Genomic DNA, 10,698 nt, shown 5'->3' with positions numbered 1-10,698 from the left:
CCAGAATAAGATCGCAGGGGGCAAGGAGTGTCTCGCAGAGGGGGGCTCAGACAGGAAGTAGCAGCATAGCTGCACTCCAATGGACAATGTAGGGGATGACGGATTCCAGTAGACTGCGGGAAAAGAAGAAGAAGAAGAAGAAGAAGAGCTCATCAAAGAACTGCGGAGGGCAGTAATACGCCACGATGCGTCTACACTGCCGGAAATTCAAAAGAAGAAGAAGAAGAAGAAGAAGAAGACGTCTAACTTAACTCCAACTTGCCTGCCAATACGCAGCGTTCTGAAAAGCGAAATTAAACTAAATGAAATGGCCCTAATGTAACCGCAGCAGCCTCAGTCGGTCCATTGTTGTTGCTGGCGTGGCAGCGTGTCCCTCTCCTGCCCCTGTCCCAGAGCCGGGAGGGGGGGAGGGGGGGGGGGGGGGCCTAAACTCCACATCAAAAGGCCTGTGGAGATACAGAGCCACTCATCACTCTCCATCCTGCTTTCTTCATCCCCTCCTCCCCTCCTCCCCTCCTCCCCCTCTCATCCAGCCATTCCCAGCATACCAGCATTTCAGCGCTCCGTCTAACCGGCCGTCGGTCCAGAGAAAAGGGATCTCAGCCTGGACTTGGACCATCTCGGTAGGGGAGCCCCGAGTCATTAAGGACCCATTACAGAACACACCCATTATGGCTAAACGCGGGCCACGGGGTACGACAACAGCCAGTGCCCTGGACCAAATTATAAGAACTCATTGGTCAAGAGCCTATACCTGGGCTCTGTTGTTTAACCTTACTGGTGGTGACAGTGATGATGGGACAGTTGTGCCGTTACACCTGTTTGGACAATAGACAGAGGCTGCTGAATATAAAAAGGTAAATGGTGCATTTATATAGCAGCTTTTATCCAAAGCTCTTTACAATTTTGTTCCTCACATTTGACCCGTTCACTCACACATTCACACACCGACGGCGGAGGCGACCATGCGAGGTGCCGACCTGCTCATCGGGAGCGCAGTTAGGGGGTTAAGTGTCTTGCTCAAGGACACTTTGACACGCTGCCCAGGGGGAGAAGAGGGAATCAAACCGGGAACCTCCGGATCACCAGATGACTGCTCTATACCTCCCGAGCCACTGTCGCCTCTATACGAATATAATGTTTGTGGCAGATCAAATGTATACTCTCTTTATTTAACATTACAGATACCTGAAGATCAATGATACAGAATAAGACCACGAACGACCAACAGCCCATTTGTCTAAATTGTTCAATTTGTACTTTAGCGGGTGTATCACGTTTAGAGTGACATAAAATTAGAACACTCTCTCCCATCTTAATCTACACCAATGAATGGCCAATGGCAGAAGTATAGCTGAACATGTTTTCCCCCCACCGCAGTGCAGTGGAAGCGGGAGAGAGAGAGGGTGTGTGTGGAGTGTTGTTCTTCAGCTGTGAAGCAGAGGGGTGGAGGGCTGCAGGGAGAGACATGTGGAGCTGCCTGAGCCTTCACACGCCCCAGAGTTACACCCCCCCCCCCCCCCCCCCCCCACACACCCGGGTCACACACATCTTGCATAAATAAAAAGGTAAATGGTGCATTTATATATATCAGCTTTTATCCAAAGCGCTTTACAGTTTGTTCCTCACATTTGACCCATTCACTCACACGTTAACACACCGACGGCGGAGGCGACCATGCGAGGTGACTGCCGACCTGCTCAACAGGAGCAGTTAGGGGGTTAAGTGTCTCGCTTAAAGGAAAACTCCAACATTTTGGGAAATTAGCTTATTTGCCATCTACCCTGGAGTTAGACAAGAAGATACCAACCTTTTTCTTCTCTGTGCGTGCAGTAGGAGTAGGAAGACGTTGGGAACTAGGCTAATGGAGGAACCTACTTCCAGTGACTGACGCTAAGCTAGGCTAACGGTGCGTGTCTTCCTACTCCTACTGCATGCACAGAGAAGAAAAAGGGTTTGTATCTTCTTGTCTAACTCCAGGGTAGATCGCAAATAAGCTCATTTCCCAAAATGTTGGAGTTTTCCTTTAAGACACACTGCCCGGGGAGGAGCGGGAATCGAACCGGGAAGCTACCGGATTACCAGACGACTGCTCTACCTCCCGAGCCACTGTCGCCCCCCATCTCCCTGTATACACTAGGGGTTGGGTACCGTTCACATTTGAACCGATACGGTACCAGTACCCGGTTCCTGGAATTCGGTATCGGTACCCAATGGTATACCTTTAACTTTCTCTGTAATAACAAAAGATTTAATTTCAGTTGTAAGTAAGAAATTTGTCTAAACTTCTCAATTTCAACATTGTTATTTGTTTAGTTATTTATTGTTTTCTTATTTATTGTTGTAACACACCACGCAAAATAAATCGCATGATCATGTATTATGTTTGTGAATGTTTAAATATCAACATTATCTGACCATCCTCAGTAGATATTATCAAACTCCTCTGACCTCGTCTGGTCTTTCCAAAGACCCAAGAGACGGGACAGTAATATATATATATTTGTGGAAAAGGCTCCTTCTTGTCTATATATTACATTCTTATACTAAACATGTAAAAAGGGTACTGTGATTTGGTACAGAATACAGATTGAATCGGTACTCTGTACTCTGTAGTACCAATGTAATTCGGTCGGTACCCAATCCTACACACGTGTAGACACATACACATACATACACTGCACTCACTCCAGCACCTCTGGACCTGGACTCTGCTATGAGGGTCCCGTCATCCCCCCCCCCCCCACCCCCACCCCCACCCGCCCAATGGGGGGTCCTATTCAAGCCAGTCCCCTACAGGCCTGACAGCAGGCATGCGTAAAAGGTAAATACATCGGGCCGCCATTGTACCCCCAGGCCCCATATTCTGCCCTATGATGCTACTGCTGGGATGTAAAACTTGAACCGCTCATGCATTTGCTCTCTGTAACGTGTGTGGCATTTTGGGAGTGCGTAGCAGTATTATGATCAAAATATGATATCACAATATTCCTTATTTTTGACGGTATTTCTTTCTCCAGGGCAAATTCCTGTGTTTTTTCTTTATAAAACAATTGTCATGGTGCTTTTTCATTTAATAAGAGGGTATATTTTTATAAATAAAGTTCTATCACAAAATATTTATAATACTGCTGCAAGGATGTTTTTTTTTTCTTTTAGATGAACTGTATAATTGTACTATTATATGTGATGACGGTATATAGTGACAATCCATACCTTTGCATGACATGACAGTATACCTCCCAACCCTGTTTGCTTATAGAGTATCTGTCATAACATTACAAGAAATATGAATATGGCGAACACTTTCATTCAAATCGCCTTCGAAACACACGTGAATACATTTATGTATGGGTGGATTGGACCCCGTGGGAATCAGGGGAAATCGGACCCCTAACCCTGTTAATAGTGGCACGCTCTCTCTGGTCCACAGGACCATGCTGAAGGCTATAATACCACAGTGATGATCACACACCAGTTAGTATTACAACGACCAGTATATTCACCTACAGAGCTGCTCATACTATATAGGGTGTTAATTAAGTGGGAGGGATAGGAGACAAGTCTGCAAGAACCAGACAATGGGATATTCCTAGATACCTTACACACAATGCAGTAAGCGGTATATAATATAAGTGAGAGAGAGAGAGAGAGAGAGAGAGAGAGAGAGAGAGAGAGATAGAGAGAGAGAGAGAGAGAGAGAGAGAGAGAGAGAGAGAGAGAGAGATAGAGAGATAGATAGATAGATAGATAGATAGATAGATAGATAGATAGATAGATAGATAGATAGATAGATAGATAGATAGATAGATAGATAGATAGATAGATAGATAGATAGATAGATAGATAGATAGATAGATTAATTGATTCTAGATTATTTGTTGTCCTTCAAGCCAATGGACAATAACATGTGTTGGATGGAGAAGCAGACAGCAGCAAAATCGTGCCGCCATGCACCACGACACGATTGAAGTTGTGTCTTTTCAACAATATACATCCGTTTGTTGAGACTGGCCGGTCGTGCCTCGGTTAAAAAGTTCTGGCCTGCAAGATTCAAAACATGTTGCCACTATGTGTGGTGTGGTGTTATAGTGCCCAAGAAGACCCGACTCATAAACATATTAATTAGACCGAGATGATGATAAATGGATGTTTAACCATGATCCAGGAATCAGTATACCCTAGCCTTGCAGTCACGTAAGGGGCTGCTAAGTATACCCATCATGTAAGAGAACTGTGGTGGTGAGTGACCCACTCGTCCTCGATCTATTCGTCGACAAACAGTATGGCTCTGCGAATTATTAACCATGCGCTTTTGCAGAACGACCATTCGTGTTGTTTTACTGCGATATCCTGTAGTTAGTACATCATCTCCATCTCCTATTATGTGGGAACACAAAGCAACCCGGCGATGATGTAAATGATGTACAATGATGTACAATCACGCCCATGATGAGGGCGCAACAAGTGCATGCTGCGAAGAAGCAAAGCGGGTTGGAAGGAACAACAGGTGGGCTCCGCGCAACAACGGGAGCAAGTGGTGGAGAGGAGAGAACACTGAAAACGGATGATGGTAAAGAAGAAGTAACAGCGCATGGACGCACTCCTCCTATTGATGACTTGTTTTTGTCAACGACATGAGTCGTCAAAAGTCCCCCGCAGACAGGGTTAAACACGGGCCAAGAATAGCGCTTCTTAATCGGTGGCGGCCCGAAGCTTATTACCTGCGGTTGCATTGCGAGGGCGACGAGAACAATCACGGTCCACTGCTGCTGCTGATGATGATGTCCCCGCCGGTCCCGGTCCCGGTAGCTCCCCCTCATGTTGTCTGGCCCCGCGTTGCTGCAGCTCTTATTATTAATGCTCCCGTTTCTCTGATCGGTCCGAGTTATGATGATCCCGTGGTCATGGTGCGCCCTCCTCCCAGCTCTCTCCATCTCGGCGGCTGCTGCGTGCGTCACGGCGGGGTTGGGGACTCCAGAGCGCGGCGCTGTGCGTCTTGCTGCCCCGCTGCCCTCCTCTCCGGGTCTCCGGGTCTCCGCTCCTCTAGACCCCGCTGCTGCTGCTCTCGGAGTGACACCGGTTCATCGTGTCTGTCTGTCCGCCTGGCTGCTGTCACGTACCGCTCGGATTGATCCCCGTGGTGGGTTACGGGTAGAATAGTCCCACCTGATCGCCAGCCCCTCCTCGTCTCTGTCTCTCTCTCTCTCCTCGACTTCTCAGTTGGAATGGTGTGTCCAGCCTGGGTGGGTTTCCCTGGAAACGCGTAGACGTAAACAACACACTCCCCTTCTTGCTGCGCGATCTTCCTCCCACCTGCGTTAAGAGGCTTTGCGCGTCCAATCTGCTGGCTCACTTCACTTGACTTGAACTCTCATCCCAATTAGCCTACGACACTCACTCTCTCTCTCTCTCTCTCTCTCTCTCCCTCTGTGTCGTCTGGTCTGCACACATACCGCTCCTCCTCCTCCAATCCCGCTATATGATCAAATATCAAATACGGTAAATCCCTGTGTGATTGATCCACCCACACAATCCACTCGTTCTCCTCGTGTCTAGTTTATAACAACAGAAATTAATAAATCGGCACCGGAATGGTTGCGTTGCACTTTCTCTCAGTCTCCCCGTTGTTAGACCGACTGGTCATTGGTCACTCTCTCCAATCCGTGTATACCACTGGCTGTGGGAGAGAGAGTTGGAGAGAGAGAGAGAGAGAGAGAGAGAGAGAGAGAGAGAGAGAGAGAGAGAGAGAGAGAGAGAGAGAGAGAGAGATAGAGAGTGAGTTGGAGAGAGAGTTGGAGAGAGAGAGATGGAGAGAGAGAGAGAGAGAGTTGGAGAGAGAGAGAGTTGGAGAGAGAGGGGGCAGAGGCTGAGAGGGTGTGTCCTATAAGCACCGACCTAAAAGGTCCTAAGGCAGGGAATATCCCGTGGTTTTCATCTGCACGCGCTTTTTACGCACGCACGCACGGCGGTCGTTACCGGTTCGCATAGATTCCGACCCACCCCATCCCCCTCTCCCCCCCCCCCCCCCCACACACACACACTCTCACACACACACACACACACACACACACTGTCACACACACGTATATAAATACCTGCTGTTTTATTCTGTTAATTGTTGCTTTTTATTCCTTTATGCTGTGGAGCAAACGGAAAGTAAGAATCCCTTTGTACTTGTTGCATAATATGGCAAATAAAACACATTTTCTTGTTCTTCTCATTCTAAATCCATACCAATTCAAACGCTTTTTGAAAGCCATTTCAAACATTTATGCACAAAATTTATCAATATCCCTCTCCGTTTTTTCACGTGGTACCTTTGTAGCAGAATAATAATGGATCCTAGTCTCGGGAGCCGGGGCCCCTCGTGGTAATCCAGCAGAGATCAAAGCGGCCGCCTCCCCCAATTAAGTATCTGTCACTGCGCCTCACCGCTGCGGCTTGGGTCGCCTCTCTGAATAGAAGCATTTCTATGGGCCGGCACCGTGGGCTAACGTAATTAGGAGAACCATTTGGGATGTGGAGGACGTTTTGGAATTCATTCACAAACAGACCCCAAACACAAGTCTAATGAGCCAAACAAAGCCGCGCCATAGCCTTGGAAGAAACAAATAACACACTTGACCGTGAGACTAGGTTCAGAGATGATGTCCAGTCCACACACTCTCTCAGTCACCAAAGAAAATAAGTAAAGCGAAGTGTAAGCGTTCATACTATACTTTCACAAAACGTAAAAGCTAATGCTAGTGAGTTGGCACATATTATACCACACACAAGCAAAGACAGCACATTTTGCGCAACGTCTGTATGAAGAAGTGTGACACGTGTCCATTTATACAAACCTGCCTATACACAACACACATTCCACCGCTTAATTATGCCGCTAATAAATAAATGGATGAGCAGATGATGATGGGCGATGCAGCCATGAGGGTGCATCTTGTTTTGCATATTGGCACCGGGCACACATGGCATATTTTCCACATCCAGGCCATGAGCGGCTGCATGAGTCTCCGTCCGCGCTAAACATAAAAAACCATCACACACAATGTACCGTCTTTATACCCCCGGCGATCTAATGAGATTCTATATTGACCTCCTCCCCTTCTCTTTCCTTTCTCCCCCCCCCCCTTCCTTCGTCTTTCACTCTCTTCTTTCTCTCCGTCTCGAGGACGTCCACCATTGGACCTATATTGCTCGCCGCGCGAGGACGTCCCTGGCAACCGGCGGTGTTTCCGTGGCCCCCGCGCCGCTCCGCCGTGACCCGCGTGGTTAGAACAGAGGGCCCTTGAGGCGCATGGCGCTCATTTGCATGGAGTAGCAATGACCCGAGGCGTGAGATGAATTCCAAACTCTACCGTCTAGAATAAGATATATCCGGGTCCGTCCATTGTCATGTCAGGTTATGGTGACCCGCTATTATTATTGCCTCTGGAAGAGAGAGGATACGAGGCCCTGCTTCCAGAAGCAATAATAATCAGGAACTCATCTGTATAGTCTCGGGTCTAATTAATAATAGGTGTGTGAGTTGGATATTTGGCACCATCTAATGGTAACACTACACTGGCCGACAACATGGTTTGTATTTTGTGGCCAGAACTTCAGAACTTCAGAGGCACGACCTGCAAGTCTCAACAACGGATGTATATTGTTGAAAAGACGTGTTATGGAAGATATTATGTGTTTCATCCTCCTATTACATAATTTGTACAGCTTACTGGGCCTATTCGTGTGTATACAGTGTACAGACAGCAGGTTTATCTCTGTTTAAATAAATAAATAAACCCCCTAACTCTCTTTATTTTATTTTATTTTATACTTATCTAATTTTGTCTAGCACAGTCTCTGGAGCGTAACAGAAAGAAGCATTTTGTATAAAAGTATTCTGTACTTCTGTATGACAACTAATAAAGAAACTTGAACTTGAACTACAGCCTTGACTAGTTAGTTAACTAGTATACAGTTTCTCAGACACTATGGCGACAGTCTTAACAGTGTTCTTACAACAACGACTGTAGTGGCTATTTGTCAACAACAACTAATAAAAACTAAAAAGCCACTGAAGCACCAGGGCAGCGAATCTCACGTAGATCAGGAAGTCCATTGTCCAGACAGCATTTGACAGTTTTGTGGCATTTATTGTCTGTTAATCAAAGAATACAGAAAAATTATGTTTGAAACTATATGATCTCCTGACGCTGGTAAAAACCATATACCTTCCCTGATGCCCACTGTGCTATCGACTCTAATTACCTAAATACACCCAGCTGTGCTTCCCAATTGCCCAGAACCCCTTCAAAGTAAAAGCATTTAGCTGCGACTCATAATAACTTAAATAATATGGCCGTAAACAAATTAATACTACAAAATCACATAACAAATAAATATATTAAATAAATGTAAAAATAGCTCCCACAACGACCATGGCCCAGGACAGTTTGTCATTATGTCATCTTGTCCTGGTGGTGATAGTGGCGTCATCGACAAGCATTTATGGTATTTTTTAGTGTTCTATTGTGAAAGAAAGCAACAATGGCTAAAACAGGCTCTACACTTCAAGGTTTTACAACTAATACTTTCTCCCACACTCCGACTGGAACACATCCAGGCTAACAGCCTGTTGCAAGAGTGAGAGAGTGACCGATAGTCAGCCAGCCAGCCTATAGGCCTATACACACACAGACAATGTGACACAAGCACTATTTTACTGTCCATTCTACTCTTTTTATTACAGTCTATAAAACTGCCTTATAATCAAACCGCAAAAACAAAGAGACCTATTGGGACGTTAGACCCTAATGTGAAAACTATGTGATTTGCCTTACCATGTCCATTTCTTCTGCTATCTATTTTATGCTCATTTTATATGTCTGCACTTTATGCATTGCTCTTTGGGGGACCCTGATGTAAACATGCGGGACCCTGATGTAAACAAGACAAACGTCTTTTTCTGGTCTGCATCCCCTTAACAATTGTGTGTATTGAGCCGTACTGTATTGTACCCATTCTGCAATCTGTTAAATAAAGTTTTCATTCATTCACTCTTGATCTGCCAATTTTTTGCTAATTCCTTCTTTTTTACTGCTGTGAAGCACTTTGAGCTGCAATTCTTGTATGAAAGGTGCTATAAAAAAGAACATGTATATTATTATTATTATTATTTAATATTACAGAAATATCGTCTCGCCTCAGGGAAATGGCCGAGCACAACATGTGGGATGTATACTGTATGTCCTCCGCTACGCTGCACTTCACCTTCCCAGCCATATATCACACGAGAGGTTTAGAGTGCCACTTCTCTCTCTATAGGAATGCTATTGATGTTTTAATCTTACATTCGAGTGACGTCCTCGTATGAGCCGGTGGATAATAAGTTGCCTTTTTAGTCATCATCCCGACTGAAAGATCACTGTGTTGGTGAATGGGGGAGTCACTAGGCATGTCGCCAAGAGCATGGGACACTAACACACACACGCACACACACACACGCACACTGCCCCCATGGCTAAGGTCAGTGCTTTCTCAAGGCAAAATAAGGGAGTGTAGAAAGGCTTGGGAACTGCAGAAGAATGCACATTTTGTGTCCACTGTTGAGCTGACCTCAAGACAATTATTCAGGGTGCAGTGTAAGTCCACAACAGGGGCCCCTGTGTGCACTGGACACAGTCGATGGTGCAGATCTAAATTAAGCTTTTCGAGCTTAATTCACGAGTCACTCTGCGTCGCCCTTATAAATCCAGTCCTGGAGAGGAGGGGAAAGTGGTCCCTCTCGACTACTCTGCACACCTCTCTGAAGGGCCTGGGCTCTGGTCTCCGCCAGAGAAGGGGTTCGGGGGGGGGGGGGGGGGGGGGGGGGGGGGGGGGGCGTCGCGATTAATAGGGACCTTGCACATTTCCAAAATCGGGAGGATTACGTACAAATCATTTGTCTTCATAAGTATCTGTGCAGAATTTCCTCATCTTCAGACACTTAATTTAGTGCGACAGTGGCTCAGGAGGTAGAGCAGTCGTTCGATTCCCGCACCTCCCGGGCAGCATGTCCTTGAGCGAGACACTTAACACCCTTTAACTCTCTTCAAATCATACCTTTCATTCCATTCCCAACTTGTCAAAATTGAAAATCATAAATCTACTGCCATCTGTGTCTGTCAACCGGTGTCCCTCAGGGCTGTCTTTGGTGGCTCCAATCCTGTTCAGCATGTACATTAATGATTTGCCTTCTGTGTGTGGCCAATGTGATGTACTGATGTATGCTGATGATACTGTGATCTTTACACACAGTAAAACCACAGAAGAGGTTGCAACCAAATTGTCTAATGTCATGGTGAATGTCACATCCTGGCTTAAGAACAGCCGTTTACAATTGAATGTCTCTAAGACTGTCTGTATGTTCTTCTCCAAGGGCCACAGAGAAGTTGCAGAGCAGGATATATATATATTTTTATCTACTTTTTTCTCCCATTTTCTATTTGTCTCCCATCCCAATTTCGTATCGTCCAATTCTACCCCCCCGTCTCGAACGCCGTTAGGCCATGCCTCCCACAAGCCGGCTGCAATGTGGACGAAGCCTTACATCACGTGTCCCCTCCGGTACTCGAGGAAGCAGCCGTCGCATCTTTTCACCTGCACAGCGCAATCTCTCAGCGTCTGGGGTCTGCGTGGGAGGGACACGCCGCCCCCGTCGCTTTCTGATTC

The 10,698-nt window shown here is 46.3% G+C and overlaps 1 protein-coding gene across 1 annotated transcript in view; it reads right to left on the bottom strand.

Annotated features, from left to right (window-relative positions):
* The window catches only part of LOC311226091 (uncharacterized protein), a gene marked incomplete at its 3' end in the record, with an annotated part of 12,010 nt that extends 6,713 nt beyond the window's left edge, over positions 1 to 5,297 (bottom strand). Inside the window, exon 1 of the mRNA XM_084311466.1 lies at positions 4,725 to 5,297. Coding sequence (XP_084167592.1) covers positions 4,725 to 4,937 — 213 coding nt within the window. The 5' untranslated portion in view covers positions 4,938 to 5,297. The remainder of the gene's footprint in view (positions 1 to 4,724) is intronic.
* Positions 5,298 to 10,698: the final 5,401 nt, after the last annotated feature.

The sequence above is a fragment of the Notolepis coatsorum genome, assembly GCF_963971535.1.
Source record: "Notolepis coatsorum genome assembly, chromosome: 1".
Classification (NCBI taxonomy): domain Eukaryota; kingdom Metazoa; phylum Chordata; class Actinopteri; order Aulopiformes; family Paralepididae; genus Notolepis; species Notolepis coatsorum.
The sequence above is the reverse complement of the archived record's forward strand: the minus strand, read 5'-3'. Positions and strand labels throughout refer to the sequence as shown.